This window comes from Oryx dammah, unplaced genomic scaffold (assembly GCF_014754425.2).
Source record: "Oryx dammah isolate SB20612 unplaced genomic scaffold, SCBI_Odam_1.1 HiC_scaffold_2, whole genome shotgun sequence".
NCBI classification, from domain to species: domain Eukaryota; kingdom Metazoa; phylum Chordata; class Mammalia; order Artiodactyla; family Bovidae; genus Oryx; species Oryx dammah.
In genome coordinates this window covers 3,416,965-3,437,474 of record NW_024070186.1, presented here as the reverse complement: position 1 = coordinate 3,437,474, position 20,510 = coordinate 3,416,965, and the positions used below count along the sequence as shown (strand labels likewise).

Below are 20,510 nucleotides of genomic sequence, written 5' to 3'. Positions count from 1 at the left end.
TGTAAACTCTATCCAGGATGTCTGAGAGGGCACCCGCTTCATATTTGGCATGAGAAAATGCCATTTATTTTCTGCAAAGAGGAAAGGCTGCCGTGTTCCTGCCTGAGCCTCCCTTTCCTTCAAAGCAAAGCCCATTCTTCATATCTTAGGGTTGTATGTATCTTGTATTTTACATTTTTTATTTTTATGAGTGCTTGGTTTCCATCTGGGTTTATCCGTGATGGGAAGCAGGAAATCTGATAGGAGTAGAAATTTCTCGCCACTGCTTTATATGCAGCTGCACTCATGTTCTCAGCTAATGTAATTATGTATCATCTTGGAAGGTTTACACTTCTTTATTAACTTTTTGAAAAGGTGATAATCTATCAGCATTGCATTTCATCTCGTCATTAAGCTTTAAGCCCCTCAAAACCAAAATATTTAAATTACAGTGTTTTGAAAGAATAATTGGAAAATTATGTGAAACTAGCACCCCCTTCTATAAAAAATCTGAGCTGTTTAAATTTTTGAGAGATGATGTGGAAAGAAGCAATGAATTTCTAAAATATAGTTTTTTACATAGAAATCAATCTAGTTCTGCAGGGCCATACCAATTTTTAAAAATTTAACTTCGTAGGTATGGTTGGAAAGGTCCACCGGGGTCCCAGGGAGTGACCTCCTGTTTTATTCATGTGGCCTGTGTGCTCCATTCCCTACAGAGCAGAGTGAACTAGATTCTTGTAGGATCACTGCCTTTCCATTTGCTTTCTGTCTTCTGTTTGATGCTTCCCTGGTGCCTGACGGCTAAAGAATCTGTCTTGCACTGAGACAGATTCTGCCGGAGACCCAGGTTCGAGCCTTGATTGGGGAAGATCCCCTGGAGAAGGCAATGGCAACCCACTCCAGTACTCTTGCCTGGAGAATCCCACGGACAGAGGAGCCTGGCGGGCTGCAGTCCATGCGATCTCAAGAGTCGGACGCGACTTAGCGACTAAACCGCTACCACCGCTGCTGTTTGATGACCTGTTCTCAAGTTCATTTCCACAAAGGAACATGAGCAGCTTTTCTTCTTGGTTAACATCCCTGAAAAAAAATAACCCATGGCTTTCTTCTGGGAACACAAACTTGGGGTCAGAGAGTCAGAGGAACCTAGCCGTAGTGTCTCTGGCACAGAACAGCTGGGCCTCAGAGCCAGTCCTCTTGACAGAAGAGCCGCTGCAGCAGGCCCTGCCGGGTCTGTGCTGGGGATGTGGCCGTCACTGCGCTTTGAACTTTTACCCATGTTTTAGTCCATGTCCCCAAGCACATCGTTGGATTTGGGTGATATGCTCACAGCCCTCAGACTTCGTGCTTTTGAACACACTGTATATTTTGACTGTTAAATGATGTCGCACGTTGAAATTGTATCACAGCATGTTTTTCAGAAGACTGTTTACATAGTTAGTCTTGGTGTTCACATGAAGTGTGCTCAAACTCAACAGAGATCTCCATTTTTTTGCCCAGAATTAGCGGTCATCTTTGTCTTACCTGCCTGGCAGCATTGAAGTAGAATCAAGGAACCTTGATTCCTTCGCCAGCCTTGTTGAATGGTTGTCCCACATGTGACCTTCTGCCTTTGAAGCACACATGGGCACGTAGAACATGCTTCATCTGAGGCCCTTACAGTGCCGTTTCGTTCAGACCAGACCAGGAAATGGGGCAGTGACGAAGAGGACAGATACGGTTACTTTGTTAAACAGCCAAGCCGGGCAGGCAACTCCCCGTGGCTCTAAAATGCACACATTTATGATGGAGATGTGTGGGCATCACATTTGGAAGGTACTTGCTGGGAAACAGAACTTACTCCTGAAAGAAAACCAGCGCCTCTTCTTCCTGCCTCAGCGTTGCTGGCCTGGTTTCTGTTCTGAGACCTGCAGACTGGTCCACGGAGGGACGCTCGCCTGCCTCTGCTTCTCCCCGAGGCCACCAGGCTGTGAAAGCTAGGAGCGACCTTCTTTCTGTAAGAATATGAGATGGCTTTGGGCTTAAACCTGCTTAGAAACTTTGAAATACTGGTTTTGCTGATGGTTGTCACAAAGAAATCTTGAATGAAATTCTACCTATTTTCAGAAGAAGGGAGGCTTTTCTTAACTAGGATTCATGGATAACACACGCGTGTTTGGCATCGGGAGGCGCGCTGTGTCAGCCCCTCCTGTCACAGGCCAAGGAGCAGAGCTTGCGCAGAAGCTGCCTTGGTCTGCGTCTCCCCACGGCACCAAGGGGAGCTGCGGCCTATGGTCCTCTACCAGCTAAGGAGAAACTGGTTTGGGTGGTTTTCCTGCCTCTCTTCTTATCCTTCTTAGACCTGTAAAGACTCCACTTAGCAGCGTTAGTGCGAGGCTGCCTGCCTGCGAGCGCTGTGTCTGGGCACCACGCCTGTGTAGATGGACCGCCCCTTCCCAGGGCGCAGGGCCTGTCACCCCCAAATACCAGCAGCCTAGGTGGACAGAAGACACGCTGATAGCTGGCAAACTAGGGGCATGCAGAAACCCACATATGGACTTTGTGTCAATACAAAGGGCTGCGTGCCTGCACGTGGAGAGAATGGTGGAGTTAGTAAGAAGGCGGGGTGCAGAACTAACCTCCCTCAGCTGGCCCAAGGGCCAGCACGTGGGACTTGTTCCTGAAGAAGTAAGGGGGGCCCCGGCGTCCTGAAACCCAGCTAGCACCCCAAAGCCACAGCTGAGCGTCCTGGCTGCTCCCAGGCCCTGTCTGGGGGGACAGACACCCACAGTCGCCTTTCTTTAATTAGAGTTCAACATGCTTGTTACTCCACCACGGACATGGTCAGAACTCCCTTTCTGCCTTGTTATGTAACATAACTGCTGACAATTTCACAACCAGAACGAGGGCAGTCAGCTACCAGAGGTGCCGTTCACTCTCATTTCTGTCCAGTCACTAGTGAAAACTCAGAATGGACGTCCTCAAGTTTTCAGACATTTAAACTTTTCTGGTTGATTATTTTTTTAAATATTGAAAGATTAAGCCATCTTTACATTGCCAGTTGCTTGTAATTTATTTTGTAAAGTCTCACGTTGTAATATGTCCTCCTTAAAAGCCTACTAAATCTCCCTTACATACTATATTTCCTCATGCAAAATTCCTAATTTGCAGCTGCACCTACTGAGTTTATTCTGGCATTGATTTTAAAGAAGCAGAAATTATGTTTTCTCATGTCATGATTTTAATGCTATCACCCTCTTCACTGCACTAATGCCTCTACACTCAGCCATTGTATTCCAAAGCAAAGTTACAAAGATTTCTGCATAAAAGGATTGTCAGATAATATAGGCACTAGTTCCCTTGCCTGGGCTTGCTTTCCATGCTTCCAGAAGTCTGAGCTTTTTACAGTGTGCAGCACGTTTAAGCAATGGGTCTTAGTGGGATTCAACACAACCGGTGGTCAAATGACCGGTATATGGTGTGTGATCAGTAAGTGTTATTGCCTGCCCAATTGGTGTTAACACTTCAAGCACCAAAAATTATTTTCATTATCCAAATTGATGAGCCCTTTTGTGTCTTAGTATTATGAGTATTGACTACCGAAATACAGAACTACTATGAAAAGTCCACCTGTTACAGAAATCCTAGATAAGGGTTCAGCTTTACCTCTTCACATAAATATTCCTGATTGTTGCATACTGGAGTTCTCTTTTACAAAAAAAAAAAAGAAAAAAAGAAACTAGAAAACATTAAAAAAATCTTGTTCAATATAAAATAATCTGGAAATAAATAATTATGTAAGCTGGGCCAGTCATTTTAAAAAACAGGATCTTGACCGTCTTGTGTGTCTGGCACCGGAGCTCGCAGGCCTTTGGGTGGAGGCTTGGTCTTGGTTTTCAGATGAAGTCTTTGAGAAGGCTCTTGCCTGTTAATGTTCCATGGGGTCAGGAGTTCTCTGGTGGTCCAAAGTCCTGGACTTGGGTCTCCCACCTCGGGGGTTTCAGTCCAACCCCTCGGGTTTCAGCACCAGGACTTCACAGGCCACAGAGAAGACATAACCCCAAGACTAAAGGTGAAACAGCATCCAACAGCCAAGAACACCCAAAGAGATTCACACACTTACAGAGGGAAAAGAAGAGAGGAAAACATGAGAAAAATAGGAGTCAAGAAAGAAGAAAGCAATCAAGCCAATAATCAAACCCTTAAGGGAAAATGGATGCTAAAAACTAGACTCCCAGAAACGCAGAATGAAAGACAAACCATCGGAAACAAAATCTAAAGCATGGAAAAAATTGCAGTGTAACTAAGCAGTACTAAGCAGTAAAATTAGGAAAATGAAGTGAATTTCTTTTAAAATAAGGTTTTTTTTTTTTAAAGCAGGAAAGGTTATACAAATTAAAGGACTAATAAAGAACAACATCATAACACTATGGGGAAAAAGGGGAGGGAGTACATATAGAATATACATGAGAAGAGCGTCCCTGTGGCTCCTCCACTTTCCTGCTCCGGCCAGTCTTTTCAGGAAGGTCTCTGAGTCTGCTGTGGGCACTGTGGGCTCAGCTCAGACTCAGAGCCTGCCTTGCTCCAGCTTGTACTTATTCCCGAAGTCTAGTTGCTCCTAAAGTCCACAATCTGTTGCTCAGTTCAGTTCAGTCGCTCAGTCATGTCTGACTCTCTGCGACCCCATGAACCGCAGCACGCCAGGCCTCCCTGTCCATCACCAACACCCGGAGTCCACCCAAACCCATGTCCATCGGTGATGCCATCCAACCATCTCATCCTCTGTCGTCCCCTTCTCCTCCTGCCTTCAGTCTTTTCCAGCATCAGGGTCTCTTCCAGTGAGTCAACTCTTCGCATCAGGTGGCCAAAGTATTGGAGCTTCAGCTTCAACATCAGTCCTTCCAGTGAACACCCAGGACTGATTTCCTTTAGGATCGACTGGTTGGATATCCTTGCAGTCCAAGGGACTCTCAAGAGTCTTCTCCAACACCACAGTTCAAAAGCATCAATTCTTCAGCGCTCAGCTTTCTTCACAGTCCAACTCTCACATCCATACATGACCACTGGAAAAACCGTAGCCTTGACTAGACGGATCTTTGTTGGCAAAGTAATGTCTCTGCTTTTTAAGATGCTGTCTAAGATGGTCATAACTTTCCTTCCAAGGAGTAAGTGTCTTTTAATTTCATGGCTGCAATCACCATCCACAGTGATTTTGGAGCCCAGAAAAATAAAGTCAGCCACTGTTTCCACCATTTCCCCATCTACTTGCCATGAAGTGATGGGACTGGATGCCATGGTCTTCGTTTTCTGAATGGTGAGCTTTAAGCCAGCTTTTTCCCTCTCCTCTTTCACTTTCGTCAGGAGGCTTTTTAGTTCTTCTCCACTTTCTGCCGTAAGGGTGGTGTCGTCAGCATATCTGAGGCTCACAGTCTGATGCTAGTTCCAGGGCATTAACCTGCTGCCCTGCGGCTGCATGGGCGACCTCCCCCTCCTCCCTTTGCTCACACAGCCTCCTGCTGTTTTGCTTTGGCCCTGGGCCTGCTCCTGCCTACAGGTCTCTATTCTCGGCCAAGACATGGGGCTGAAAGGAGCCGGTTGTTGGGGCTCAGTCACGCTAGGGCGTTTGGGGAGTACCTGCCGTGCCTGGAACTTGCGGGAAGTCACCAGGGGGCTGTGCACTTTCCCAGAGGAGTTGGCCCTGTGTTGGGGGCCCCTTGGCGGGGCCCCTTGGCAGGGCCAAACCGCTTGGTCTCCCAGGTGGACACGCCTTTTACCTTCGAGCACCCGCCGTTGCCATTTCTCCGCCCTCTGGGGTTCCCAAGCTCCCCCGTGACGCCACCTGTGTGGGGTTTCCCAGTGTGCAAATGTGTCCTCCTTCACGATTCCCTGCCTGGGCGCAGGCCCCTGTCCTGGAAGCTCTGTCTCCCTTTCTGCCTCTGCTTTTTGCCCTCGCCCATTCCAAGGACGCCAATTGGCCTTTCGGAAAGTATAGGGTCTTCTTGCCGGCGTCCCCGAGCTGTCCTGTAGGAGCTGCCCCACACGCAGAGGGTGAGCTTTTGATGTGATTTCCCCGTCTTGAAAGTCTCCTCCGAATTCTTCTTTACCTTTACTCGGAAAAGTTCCAGAGCCTCTCTCCAAGTTTCCCGTGCAGTGCGTGTAAGGTGCTTGGTGAGTGGCCTTTCGCTTCCCTTGATCTTGTCTCTGGCCTGGACTTGGCACGTCGCAGGGAAGCAGTGAGCAGCGCAGTCATGCTGTGTAAGTCAAAGTGAGGATCCTTTGAATCCGAAGTCAACATGTGCTGCCTGTTAGCCGACTGGCAGAATGTTTACAACAGTAGTCTGTAAGTTAATAATGTGAAAATTCTTTTAAAGAAACAGATATATTATGTAGCAGACCAAGGAATGAAATACCTACCATTGGAACGGATAGTCTTGGCTACTTCCTAAAATATAAGCTTTCTTATTTTTAACAAAATTTTCCATTTTTCAGCTCATCACTTTTTGTGCCCACTTTTAAAGAACTTCATTATTAAATATACACATATACACTTACACACAAATACACTCACATAGTCACACACACACATGCTCAGTCACACATACACACTCATACACACATACACACTCTTGCACACACAAACTCACACACCCTAACCCTAACTTTTTGCCTCCTTTTGGACTTTTATTTGACTATATAGATATTTTAAGAAGGGGAAGATAAGGGTGAAATGTCTTATCTCCCTTTTAAAATGTTTTAATTGGAGGACAGTTGCCTTACAATATCGTGTTGGTTTCTGCCGCACATCAGCATGAATCGGCCCTAGGCGCACACAGGCCCCCTGTCTCCTGAACCTCCCGCCCGGGTTTTCCTGGGCACCAGCTCTGAGCTCGCAGCGTCCGCAGCAGGTTCCCGCGGGCTGTCTACTTCCGGTATGAGAGCGGACGTGCTTCTTGCTGCCCTGCTCCTCCCCGTGGCCTCCCCGGCTGTGTCTGCAGGTCCATCTCTATATCTGTGTCTCTGTTGCTGCCCTGCAAATAGGGTCATCAGTGCCATTTTTCTAGATTGCATATATACGCAGTAACGTATGATTACTTGTTTCTCTCTTTCTGACTGATTTCACTTGTATAAGAGGCTCTAGGTTCGTTCCTCTCATCAGAACTGACTCGGATGTGTTCCTTTCTATGGCTGAGTAATATCCCATTGTGTACGTGTACCACACTTCTTTATCCATTCACCTGTCAATGGACATCTAGCTTGCTTCCACGTTCTAGCTATTGTAAATAGTGCTGCCATGAATACTGGGGTAAATGTGTATTTTTCAGTTATGGTTTTTTCAGGGAATATGCCAAGTAGTAGGGTTGTTGGGTCGTATGGTAGTTTTATTCTTAGTTTTTTAAGAACTCTCCAAACTGTTCTCCATTGTGGCTGTACCTTAATAGACGCGTAGAATACAAGCTTTTTAGGCAGCTGAATTTTTTTTTCTTAAATGTTTCCGCATTTCATCTTTATCAGCATCATTTTTTAATCATCCGCACTGTCTTCCTTCCTTGAGTCCTCAGTCCTTCCCACGGCAGCCTCTGGCTCTTGTTCTTCTGAGCTTTCTGAAGGCTGCCTCCTTGCAGCCTGGGCTGGACGCTTGTCTGAGCTCAGCCTTGTTAACAGAGCGTCACTGCTCCCCCCGCTCTCCTGTCTCCTCTCTTTTCCATGTTCCATCTGGACACCCACCTTCCGAGTCTCAGTGGTGCTTCTAAGACCGTAATGCTTCCTGACTACCCGAAATATGGATATTAAAGACTAATATCCTGAAATCCAGGTGATGCCGAAATATTAAAACTGAAGAACCATTGGGGTCTTATCATCAGGGCCTCGTCTGGCCACATTCTAGGAGGTGGATCTGAGTCATCAAGGCGTGTGCCAGGGAGTCCCTCCGACCCACCAGGGAGAAGTGTGTGTGTGTGTTGCTTTAGCAGAAATCCTGGATTTTAGAACATAATTGCCAGCTAGTCATGGTTATTATTTGTCTTTTATTTCAGTGTATTAAACCAAGAACATCCAGGGAAGGTTGGAAGCAGATATGGAGGATGTGGCCCTCTGTGTGCCAGGCTTCCAGCAGTGGGCTGGGGGGGCGGTTAGTGACCAAGCTGGGGCGTTGTCCAAAGAGAGGCTGAATGCAGGAGAAGGGTCAGTGTGGGAGTTTCCTAGACAATGTAATGACTTCTACTAATTACTGTTCCTTTTTTAAACCAATGAGCTTCTCAAGCTTTATTAGCATCACAGGAATTAGGGCCCTGGTTCCTATTTGGAGAGAGAAAATGGAGAAGAAGCCAGACTAGATTGGCAGGTTACTATATTTATCCTGTATGTCAGCTCTTGTTCACTGTGTAAAGACACTAAGGAATAACATTCCTGTCAATCACTGTGTAAAGAGCTGCTTTGAAGCGATGCTGCATAGAAAGGGCGTGAGAACTTGGGGTGCTCAGCTGAGCAGGAAAAATGTACAAAAGAGCACGGGAAGTGTCTTGTAAAATGACAGCTGCTCCAACATTAGTTGTAACAGTGAAATACTGGAGACCACGTCCATCCGTGAGGGCTGGTTCATCTCCACAGTGTGTGGGGGGCTCTGTAGGTGTCAGCAAAGGGTGGGAAGGGCTTGATACGTGGGCAGTGAGCCATCCCCACCATGGCTGCATGAACAGCCAGAGAGCGCTGTGCACGCTGCGCTGCTTTTGTGCAAGACCTAGGGGACTGTGGATATATGGACACCTCTGCGTAGACCTTCAAGGAGAAAGAGGGCAATAAAAGACAAGCTAAAAACGCAGAAAAATGTGCAGGGGGAGGGAGGGATTCGCGTAGAGGAATCCAGGAAGAAAGAAAGGTTTACCTGAATGCATCTTGATATGCAGTTGGACTTAGGAATCATTAAAAAAGAAATTTACCCAAAAAAGCAAAAACATTTCACACTCCCACATACACAGTGAGACAAAAAGGAAACAAACGAAGGTAATTGTACTTTGTTACGGACATGACCATGTAAAGAAAATTGCCTTGACTGACCTTAGGACACTGCTTTTATTACATTCTCAAGGAGATGCTCTAAGGACAAAAAAAGTGTAGAGTTTAAATTGTATTTAGCAGTCTTACTATTAGTTATGTTGATGTGGTTAATTAAGATTGTCTGCCAAAGAAATAAGTCTAAGATTTAAGGAAAAAAAAATAGTGAAAACATTGTATCTGTAAATTTGAATTAGAAGTACAAGCAAGATCGTATTCTTCCCTTAAAAAAAAATAGCCCTGTACCTAAGATCTGTTCACTAAAGAGCCTGGGAAACAGTGGAGACCCAGTCACAGTGAGCACTCCTGGCCCCCAGACTGTGGTCTTTGAGCACATTCTCTGCTGTAAGAATCCAGAGGTCCTTGGAGAAGTGCCTGGCTCCGGGCCCAGGTGAGCAGAGTACTTGCTAACTCTAGAACGTCTTATGCCAGAAGCAAGGGACGTGTCAAGTCTAATCAGTGACCTCAGAAGGACTTAGAAACCCACCTGCAGGGCTCCCATTGGCCAGCAATGGGATAACTGACTGCAGTGAATATGTAAAAAAAAACAAAACCCATGAGTTTTAATGATATTAAATCAGGAAGAGGACGTCCCACCACTCTCTCGTTCGTATGTTTTGAATGGTGGTGAGGAATGTGCACCTGTGAATTATACAGAGTTAGGGGGCCCTGGCTTTCTCTCACCCTCTCCCCTCTGCTGCTTGGTCTGGGACCTCAGGTCATCTTACTGGGACAGGACACAGTGCTTTGTGCTTTTTTTCATCCCTAATTGCCAACATTGAGACCTCGGTTCAGTTCAGTTGCTCAGTTGTGTCTGACTCTGTGACCCCATGGACCACAGCACACCAGGCCTCCCTGTCCATCACCAACTGCCAGAGTTTACCCAAGCCCATGTCCATTGAGTCGGTGATGCTGTCCAACCATCTCATCCTCTGTCGTCCCCTTCTCCTCCTGCCCTCAATCTTTCCCAGTGTCAGGGTCTTTTCAAATGGGTCAGCTTTTCACGTCAGGTGGCCAAAGTATTGGAGTTTCAGCATCACTCCTTCCAGTGAATATTCAGGACTGATTTCCTTTAGGATGGACTGCTTGGCTCTCCTTGCAGTCCAAGGGACTCTCAAGAGTCTTCTCCAACACCACAGTTCAGAAGCATCATTGAGACCTCGGTGGAGCTAAAATCAGCCTCCGAGATTCCAAAGCCTGGCCCTGGTCCACGGTCCCTCCCGCTCCCTCAGCCTCAGTCTCTGAACCTGGCTGAGTCTCTTCAGCGCCCCCACTTCTAGAGGAAGAACGCGGATGGTCATCTGTGCCCTGGGCAGCCTCCCAGTCCACAGGCACGCACTCAGAGATGCCGTCTGCCTTGCTGGGGCTGTGAATTGGCATTGCCTCCCCTGCGGAACTTTGTTATTTCATCCTCTGTGAAATCCCAGTGGAGACTGGAATCTTTCTAGCTATACCTGGAAAGGTAAATATTGCCGGCCCATTGCCACAGACTGGGTGGGGAAGTAACGTCCTCTGTCGTTCTGCTTCTTTCAGCCATGGAGTTCCACGAGCACCTGCACAGCATTGGCGCCAGGGAAGGCCTGAAGGAACGCAAGCTGCAGAAGGCCGTGGAGAGCTTCACCTGGAACATCACCATCCTAAAGGTGCTTTCTGAGCCGTTCCTGGTGCTCCCGAGTCTGCAGCCCTTTCCCGCGCGTGGCTTCCCACTCGTTAGTGGCCCCTTTCCTGTGCTGTGCATCAGCAGCCCATCAAGGCTGCAGTTTGTCACAGAAGTCCAGTGAGGACTGCTCTCGGGAGAGTGTGCGGCACGGTCGCTGTGCAGGCGGCTCACGGGGAGGACAGGGATCGAGTGGCTGGCACGCTATGGGTCCTGCCGGGAAGGGGAGGGGCCTTGCGTTTCGCCCTTGAAACACTGGAGACTTCATAGCTGCCAGTCGCTGCATGGGAAGCAGCACTGATTACAGAGAAACGACTGGGAGTTGGAAGATTCTGGTTCCTCAAGTTTCATTCAACGCTTGAAAGCATAATCACAGCCTTAATATTAATGTGATCCCAGGGAAAAAAATAGGAAAGAATCATGGGGGGCATACTCGAAAGAAGTATGTGAAGGGGATTGCCGTTTGAAAGACATTTCCCTCCAAGGGAAAAAACATCCATAACTGATTATCTGCTTCCTTCCTCCTTCCCTGCTTCCCTCCATCTCTCTATTTCAACCTGACCACTTAAAAATTAACTGTTATTATTTTTATTATGAAAGTGATGTATTTTCATTATAGAAAATGTCAAACTAGCGTAGCCATAGGGAAACACAGTCTCACCATCCAGGGCCTTCTGCTGTGCGTCCCCCAGCCTTTCTCTCCGTGGGATATATAATATGTAATATATATAATATATAATATGTAATATATATAATATATAATGTGTTGTTTAGTTGCCCAGTCGGGTCCAACTTTTGCAGCCCCGTGGACTGTAGCCCACCAGGCTCCTCTGTCCCTGGGATTTTCCAGGCAAGGATGCTGGAGTGGGTTGCCATTCCCTTCTCCAGGGCATCTTCCCGACCCAGGGATCAAACCTGCATTTCCTGCATCGGCAGGCGGATTCCTTACCACTGGATCACCTGGGAAGCCCTGCGTATCATAAGACACAACTTTAAAAATACTGTTAACGTGTGTGTCTTGGGGCTTCTCTGGCGGCTCAGATGGTACAGAATCTGCCTGCCATGCAGGAGATCAGGTTTCGAGCCCTGGGTCGGGAAGGTCCCCTGGAGGAAGGCATGGCAACCCACTCCAGTATTCTTGCCTGGAGAATCCCCGTGGACAGAGGAGCCTGGTGGGCTACAGTCCAGTGGGTCTCAGAGAGTGGGACACGACTGAGTGGCTAAGCAGCAGCAGCAGCGTGTGCCTTGGAACGTTTTTGTGTTTTGTCTCGATGATCTTTTCTTCATCTCGGTGTTTGGGACCTTGAATAATAACACAGAAATATTATTTGTCTGGGCCTCGGACAACTCAACGTAAAATTACTCTCTGGTTCACCCTCCCAGCTTTCTTCTCAGTTGAATTCAAAGCTTTAAAGACGTTATCACAGCTGCCTCTTTTAATTTTCCTGTTCCCCCTCAAGTTAAAGGATCCACCCTGCAGCAGACAAGTTTTCTGATTCAATTTAATGAGAAGTTACCCTGCCCAAGCTAGCCAACTTGCACTTTCTCATCTTAACGCCCCTACTCATTTGTATAATTAGTCATTTTCTGAACTTCTTCAAATACTTCCCTTCCTACACATGTACTTTTTAAAATCTCTAGATCTTCTGCTTAGTATTTAACTCTGATCACTTGTAGTTCAATAAATAGCAGATAGAGAAATGTACAGTGGAGAGGCATTTGGCTTTACAGCTTGCTGGTACACTGTAAACTTCCTGCAAACTTCAGGGGAAAATAGTGCCATAGTGTGTAGCCCTGTGATAGGAACAAAGGCTCATTTGGCTTTTTTTTTTTTTCTCATAAGATCCCAGGGGATCCTTACACACATTACCGTTTGGGAAGCACTGGGCTGAGGACCCCTGGAAATGGAAGCCTGGTGCACACAGTCGTGAAAAAGAGCCAGAGCAAAGTAATGGATCAGATTCTAGAAACAGGCAATTGAACCAAACGGCTGTACTGAGGAAACCATTTTCTTATGAATTATGTCCAGGAGAGAGAACTAAAACCTCAGATTTCTGTTCATATGGAAACAAATGCATAGGACAGGGTAATAGGTGTTGGAAGTCTCCAGGGTGGTATTTGCTCTAGGTGGTGTTTGCGCATGGCAGAACCAGGCCTGGAGTGGGGAAGGGCTGCAGAGATCTGCGCGTCTTTTCTGTCCGGCGGGAGGGCCTCGTTCATGGCCGCGTAGTTCACAGGTGTAAACGTGCTTTGGCCAGCCCAGTGCTCGCGGAGTTTTAGACGCGGGCCTGGGCTGAGCACCCAGCCTTCTCTGGCAGGAGGGTGTGGGTCTCTCGCGTTCCTCTCCTCACCTGTCCTTTGCGCGGGGCTGGTCCTCCGGGGCGCCCTCGTGGGGGCACAGAAGCTTGGGGAAGCCTCCAGACCTTCCCTCGAGACGTGCCGAGCAGCCCCGGGGCTGTGTGGCCAGATGTGCGGGTCGCCTGGGCGCCTAACGCGCTGTCTCCCGCGCCGCACCGCAGACCTCCCGCCGGCGTCTCAGGACGGCCCCGGGACTCCGGCCTTCAGGGCCCTGGGGGCCGAGCGGAGGGGGCAGCTGCCTTCCGAATCCGCGGCGCATCTGAAGCACGCGGCAGGCAGGGCGGCCGCGGTCGCAGGATGAAGGACTCGCAGCGTGCGGATCGCGGATGAGACCCCTGGCTGCAAACGGCTTTCATCCGAGGGTGTCCAGCCCAGGTTTCGCGAGTCTCTGCTGGCTTCGCTTTGTTTTCTCGGTTTTAAGGACTACTTTAAAATGCAGACATGGATGAAGGAGAAATGTCTATCTGAGCCCACACCCAGAAGGACCCACTGTTAACATCTTGGCGTACTTTCTTTTAAAGGTTTATGTATGTCTTTGTTTTGGGCGCGCTGAGCCTTCATTGCCTGCCCTGAGCGTTCTCTAGGCGCAGCCAGGGAGGGCTGCTCTCCAGATTGGGCGCGTGGGCTCCTCGCCCCAGCGCTTTCTCTGTTGCGGAGCACAGGCTCAGCAGTTGCGGCTCACGGGCTTAGTTACCCCAGGCAGGTCGGGTCTTCGCGGACCAGGGATCGAACCTGTGTCCCCTGCATTGGCAGGTGGATTCTTAACCATCGGACCACAGGGAAGCCCAACATCGTGTCATATTTACTTCATTTTTTTCCCCTTTGAATAAAAATCATTTGTTTTTGTGAACATGTCTTCATTACAAAGAACATTTTTAATGCATAAAAGATAAGTTTTTAAATGACCTCAGATCCTCCGTCTGAGAAATAATTGCTTTTAAACGTGTGACCTTATTCCAGGAACTGTTTTATATGCATATGGATGGGTGAATAGAGATATATTTTATTGATTCTGAGTCATACTTTTTTTCCCATGGTTTTCACATCTTTGATATATTTTTGCATATCATATAATTCATGGCCTCTTTGCATTGTAGCCTACTTAAATTGGAGTGATTTTCTTCCTTGTGAAAGTCACTCAGTCGTGTCCAACTCTTTGCGACTCCATGGACTGTATAGTCCATGGGATTCTCCAGGCCAGAATCCTGGAGTGGGGAGCCTTTCCCTTCTCCAGGGGATCTTCCCAACCCAGGGACTGAACCCAGGTCTCCCACATTGCAGGCGGATTCTTTACCAGCTGAGCCAACAGGGAATGTATGTCTTATAAACATTAGTGTCTCCAATATTATGAAATAAAGTATATCAGTAGACAAGATCCTACTATAATTTCTCTATTTAATTTTTTAAGTACTAAATTTCACTTTGAAGTGAAGTGTTAGTCACTCAGTCGTGTCTGACTCTTTGCGACCCCATGGACTGTTGCCCTCCAGGCTCCTCTGTCCGTGGGAGTCTCCAGGCAAGAATCCTGGAGTGGGTTACCATCGCCTCCTCCAGGGGATCTTCCCAACCCAGGACTGAGGCCGGGTCTCCTGAAGGCAGGTGGATTTTTTTGCCATCTGAGCCACAGGGAAGCCTAAAAGCAACCATAAAGAAACTGAGTGAATTGCTGAACAATTTTTACTCTAAAGGGTATTTATTTCCTATAAAATCCCTCTGAGGTTAAGAAAAAAGATTATGTAAAATGTTAATTGGAGTCATTTTTGAAAGCTATACATTTGGGTTTTTTGGGTTATACATTTGGATTAATTGGGTTTTTTGAAATTATACATTTCATTCATAAGATTTATTGGTTGACCTTCTGCTATGAAAGATGAGAATATCAACGCCTGCTACTATTTCTGGGTGGGAAGGTAACATATTGGTACTTTTCCGTTGTCCAGGTTTAAACATCCCTGTTGGTCCCAGGACTGTGGTTCCATGCTGCTCACTTAAAGCTCAATATTTAAGCTGGTCTGCTGTCGCCAGCAGCCCAAGAAGTCACCCATGCTTTCCTGTAGCCCGAGGGAGCGGCCGAGAAAGGAGAAGTCTCAGCTGGTGTCAGAGACAGCCTTTGTTTGGGTGCTTGGGCCCAGCTTTCTCAGAGTTTGTTGCTGTCCTGTTCTAGGGTTTCCGCTGATAACTGGGAAGAGGGTGTCATTCATCCCCACAGACTTCTGATTGCCTCTTTAATTCAGAAACCAGCCCTCAAGACCTCACACTCATTAGACAGTCAGCACCATTCTCTGTTTTGATGAGCTTTATTGAGGTATAACTTATGTAAAATAAAATCCACCAGTTCTAACTGCAATTCAGTGACTTCTGACAAGTGTGTGTAGTCATGCAGCCCACCACAGGGATGGCAGATGTCACCCCAGGGGTCCTCTTCTGCCCTGTGTGGGGAACTCCCCTGCCTGGCCGCCTGCTGGTCTCGCCTCTGTCTCTGTGGCCTCCCCTGCTCCAGAATGTCACAGACATGGAGACGTGTGCTGCTAATCTCTGTGCCTGGCCTCTGGCGTTGAGCAGAACACTTCCGAGAGCCATCCAAGGTGCTGTTTCAGTAAGCTTTTCCTTTCTCCTAATAAGTAGCTTGTATTCTATCCTCCGGGTGTGCCACACTTCGTCCGCTCACTGGTGGAGGACATTTGGGTTGCTTGTGGTTTTTACATATCACGTGTAGAGCTGCAGTGAACATGCACATGCGGGTCTCTGTGTGAACATACAGTTGCGGTTTTCTTGGATGAACACCTATGAGTGGATTGCTCAGTTGTTAACTGTGGGTGTGTCAGATTGTGTAAGGAGTTGCCAGCTGCTTTATGAACCGTCCCACTGAGAAGCCCCCAGCAGTGGTACAAGAGCTGCCGTCGTCCCACACCTTTGTCAACACTTGACGCTGTCAGTTTGCAAGTCTAGTGAGTGTGTAGAGTTTGAGCATCTTTTTGTTGGGTCTTTACTTTTTTAGATTTTTAAAGCGGTCATGATGGGTGTTAGTGTGGCTTTGTTTTTTCTGCTTAGAGTTCTTCAAGAGTTTTCTATCTGTGGCTTTATAGTTTTCATCAAACTTGGACACATTTCAGCCGCCGTTTCCTTAAACTCGTTTCCGTTTGCTCTGTGCCGCCTCCTGTGACTTGCATGCGTCTGTGCTGTTTGGTATTATCCCACAAGTCACAGGGACTGCTCATTTGACTGAGGCCTTGCAGCTGCGTTTCTTTTGCTATCATTTCTAGAGTTGCGTCTTCAAGCGATGACAGCGCCTAATCTGCCGTCGACCCTGCCCAGTGGGGTCTTCGTTTCACTTTCCCGCTTCTGCCTTCTGAGCTCGTGGCGTCCTCCCCCTCCTTGAACGTGTGTGTCTCCAGTGGCTGCTGTGTGCCTCCCTCCTTGTCTGTTACCCTTGACGGCACCTCGCCTCCCTGAGCTCGGGAGCAGACTGCCGGGCTCCGTGTGGGAAGCTCCCCTTGCACTGACCTTGCGTCTGGACCTGTCCTCCCAGGGCCCCCTGTCTTACACTTTCTAACAATCATTGCTTTATACGTTGCCTCTGGTTTTCTAGTTTTGTGTCAGCCCCATCCCTAACTCTCCTGTGTCACCTCCTGCTTCCCTTCCTCTCCTCTCCTTCATCAAACAGAAGCAAAAAGAGAGACACTCGGTCTGTATCTCTCCAGGTTGCCAGTTAGAATTTTCAGCATTTTTATGAATTACCAGTGTGCGTTCTGTGAGCTTTAGACATGTATTAAGTTGTGTTATATGCTGGTCTCTGTGGGGTGGCTGCCTGTGTTTGTGTGTGTTTTCCAGTTTTACTCTTTCTGCTCATCTCATGACAGACGTGGGAAGGAGGTTCTGTACGGGCCTGACGTTTTTTATTTTGTACTGGAGCACAGTTCATTTATAGTGCTGTATTAGCTTCACGTGTGCAGCAAAGTGATTCAGTTACACATGTGGATCTATTCTTTTCAAAATTCTTCTCCCATCTTAGGTTATTACAGAATATTGAGTAGGGCTCCCTGTGCTAAACAGTAGACCCTTGCTGGTTATCTGTTTTCAATATAGCAGTGAGTGCATGTCAGTCCCAAACTCCCAGTTTATCCCTCCCCCAGCCTTTCCTCTTTGGTAACCATAATTTTGTTTTCTAAGTCTGTGAGTTTGTCTCTGTGTGGTAAATAAGTTCATTTGTATCATTTTTTTAGATTCTGCATATAAGTGATATCACGTTTGTCTTACTCTGTCTGACTTAATTCCTGTAGTATGATAATCTCCAGGTCCATTCATGTTGTTGCAAATGGGATTATTTCATTCTTTTTAATGGCTGAGTACTATCCCATTACTCAAGAATCAAGATTGCTGGAAGAAATATCAATAACCTCAGCTACACAGATGACATCACTTTATGGCAGAAAGTGAAGAGGAACTAAAGAGTCTCTTGATGAAAGTGAAAGAGGAGAGTGAAAAAGTTGGCTTAAAGCTCAGAAAACGAAGATCATGGCATCCGGTCCCATCACTTCATGGGAAATAGATGGGGAAACAGGAGAAACAGTGGCTGACTTTATTTTTGGGGGGCTCCAAAATTACTGCACATCGTGATTGCAGCCATGAAATTAAAAGACACTTGTTCCTTGGAAGAAAAGCTATGATCAACCTAGACAGCATATTCAAAAGCAAAGACATTACTTTGCCGACTAAGGTCCATCTAGTCAAGGCTATGGTTTTTCCAGTGGTCATGTATGGATGTGAGAGTTGGACTGTGAAGAAAGCTGATCACCGAAGAATTGATGCTTTTGAACTGTGGTGTTGGAGAAGACTCTGGAGAGTCCTTTGGACTGTAAGGAGATCCAGCCAGTCCATCCTAAAGGAGATCAGCCCTGGGTATTCATTGGAAGGACTGATGTTGAAGCTGAAACTCCAGTACTTTGGCCGTCTGATGCAAAGGGCTGACTCATTGGAAAAGACCGTGACGCTGGGAAAGATTGAAGGCAGGAGGAGAAGAGGATGACAGAGGATGAGATGGTTGGATGGCATCACCGACTCAGTGGACATGGGTTTGGGTAAACTCCGGCAGCTGGCGATGGACAGGGAGGCCTGGCGTGCTGCAGTCCATGGAGGTGTAGATTTGGACATGACTGGGCGACTGGACTGAGCTGAGCTGAACACCCCATCATATGTGTGCACCACGTCTTCCTCAGCCAGCCATCCGTCAGTGGACATCTCAGTTGCTTCTGTGGTCTGGCTGTTGTAAGCAGTACTGCAGTGAACAGCTGGGACGCATGCATCCTTCTGGACCACGTTTTTCTCAGTTACGTGTCCAGCAGTGGGATTGCTGGATCATCCTGCAGCTCTCTTTTTAGCTTCTTAAGGAACCTCCATACTGTTCTCCAGAGCAGTAGTACCAACTTACATTCCCACCAACAGTGGGGGAGGGTTCCCTTTTCCCCGATGCCCTCTCCAACATTTATTGTTTGTCAACTTTTTGATGATGGCTGTTCTGATGGGTGTGAGGTGATACCTCATGGCAGTTGTGATTGCATTTTTCTAACAATTAACGATGTTGAACATCCTTTGATGTGCCTCTTGGCCAGTTCTATTTCTTCTTTGGAGAAGTGAAGTGTCTATTTAGGTCTTCACCCATTTTTTAAATTGTGTTGCTTATATATATATATATGTATATATTTGAGCTTCATGAGCAGTTTGTAAATTTTGTCAGTTGGACACGACTGAGCGACTTCACTTTCACTTTTCACTTTCATGCATTGGAGAAGGAAATGGCAACCTGCTCCAGTGTTCTTGCCTGGAGAATCCCAGGGACGGGGGAGCCTGGTGGGCTGCCATCTATGGGGTCGCACAGAGTTGGACACGACTGAAGTGACTTCGCAGCAGCAGCAGCAGCAGTCACATTGTTTACAAATATTTTCTTCTATTTTGTTTTGTCATTTTCTTGGCTGTGCAAAGCTTTTGACCTTCATTAATTCCTCTTTGTTTTTCTTCTTCTTTTCATTACTGTAGAAGACAGATATTGCTGCACTTTATATCAGAGTGTTGTGCCTGTTTTCCTCGAAGCGTTTTGTAGTCTCCGGTCTTACGTATAGTTCTTTAATTCATTCTGAGTTTATTTTTATGCATGGTTCTGTGTATTTTTTTTTTTTGGTTCTGTGTATTTTTATGTAAAGAATATTCTAATTTCATTCCAGACATGCACCAGCCCAGTTTCACAGCACCACTTACTGAAGAGACTGTCTTTTCACCGGTCTATTTTCTTGCCTCCTTCTTCATAGCTTAGGCGACCACGGGTGCCCGGGTTTACCTCTGGGCTTTCTAGATCCTGTCCCATTGATCTGTATTTCTGTTTTTGTGACAGTACCATACTGTCTTGACTACTGTATTTATGTAGCGTAGTCTGAAGCCTATGGGGAGCCTGATTCCTCCAGCTCCGTTTTTCTTTCTCAAGATTGCTTTGTTTGTTTGGACTCTTCTGTATTTCCACACAAATTGTACAATTTTTTGTTCTAATTCTGTGGAAAATGCCATTGGTGATTTGATAGAGATTGCATTGAATCTGTAGATTGCTTTGGGTAGATACTGGCTTTCACAGTGTTGATTCTCCCAGTCCAAGAACATGGTGTATCTCCCATTTGCTTGTGTTGTCTTTGATTTCTTTCATCAGGATCTTAGTTTCCTGTGTACAGACCTTTTGCCTCCTTACTCCTGGATATTTTCTCCTTGATTAGAGAATAGATGGGATTGTTTCTTTGACTTGTATTTCTGATTTTGATTTTGTGCTGTCAGTGTACAGAAATGCAGTAGTTTTCTGTGTATTAATTTTATATCCTGCAACTTTTTTGACTTCATGGATGAGCTCTAGTAGCATCTTTAGGCTTTCTGTGGGTAGTACCATGTCATCTGCAAATAGAGACATTTTAACTTCTTGTCCAATTTTGATTCTTTTATTTATTTTTCCTTCTCTGATTGCCATGATAGGACTTCCAAATCTATGCTGAGTGAAAGCAGTGACAGTGGACACCCTTGCCTTGTTCCTTGCTTTAGGGGAAAGGTATCCAGCTTCCCACCAGTGAGAATGATGTTAGCTGTGGGTTTATCGTATTTGGATTTTTTATGTTGAGGTGGGTTCTTTCTGTGCCCACTTTCTGGAGAGTGTTAATTATAAGTGAGTATTGAATTTTGTCAAAAGCTTTTTCTACAACTACTGAGATTATCATATGATTTTTATTCTTCAGTTTGATAATGTGGTATATCACATTGATGATTTGTAAATACTGAAGAATCCTTGCATCCCTGGGACAGGTCCCTACTTGATGATGGTGTATAATTTTTAGTGGATTGTTGGAGTTGTCAGTTTGCTAGGATTTCTTTTGAGGATTTTTGCATTCATGTTCATCAGTGAACTGGCCTGTAATTTTCTTTTTTGTGATATCTTTGTCTGGTTTTTGTACCAGAG

General features: G+C 46.5%; 1 protein-coding gene across 2 annotated transcripts in view; it reads left to right on the top strand.

Annotated features, from left to right (window-relative positions):
- Nucleotides 1–20,510, top strand: part of PLCL2 (phospholipase C like 2) — a 207,598-nt gene that overhangs the window by 163,197 nt on the left and 23,891 nt on the right. Inside the window, exon 5 of one of the 2 annotated variants that reach the window (XM_040263492.1) lies at nucleotides 10,546–10,655. The exons of the other annotated variant lie outside the window; for it this stretch is intronic. Coding sequence (XP_040119426.1) covers nucleotides 10,546–10,655 — 110 coding nt within the window. The remainder of the gene's footprint in view (nucleotides 1–10,545; nucleotides 10,656–20,510) is intronic. 2 annotated transcript variants of the gene reach the window in all.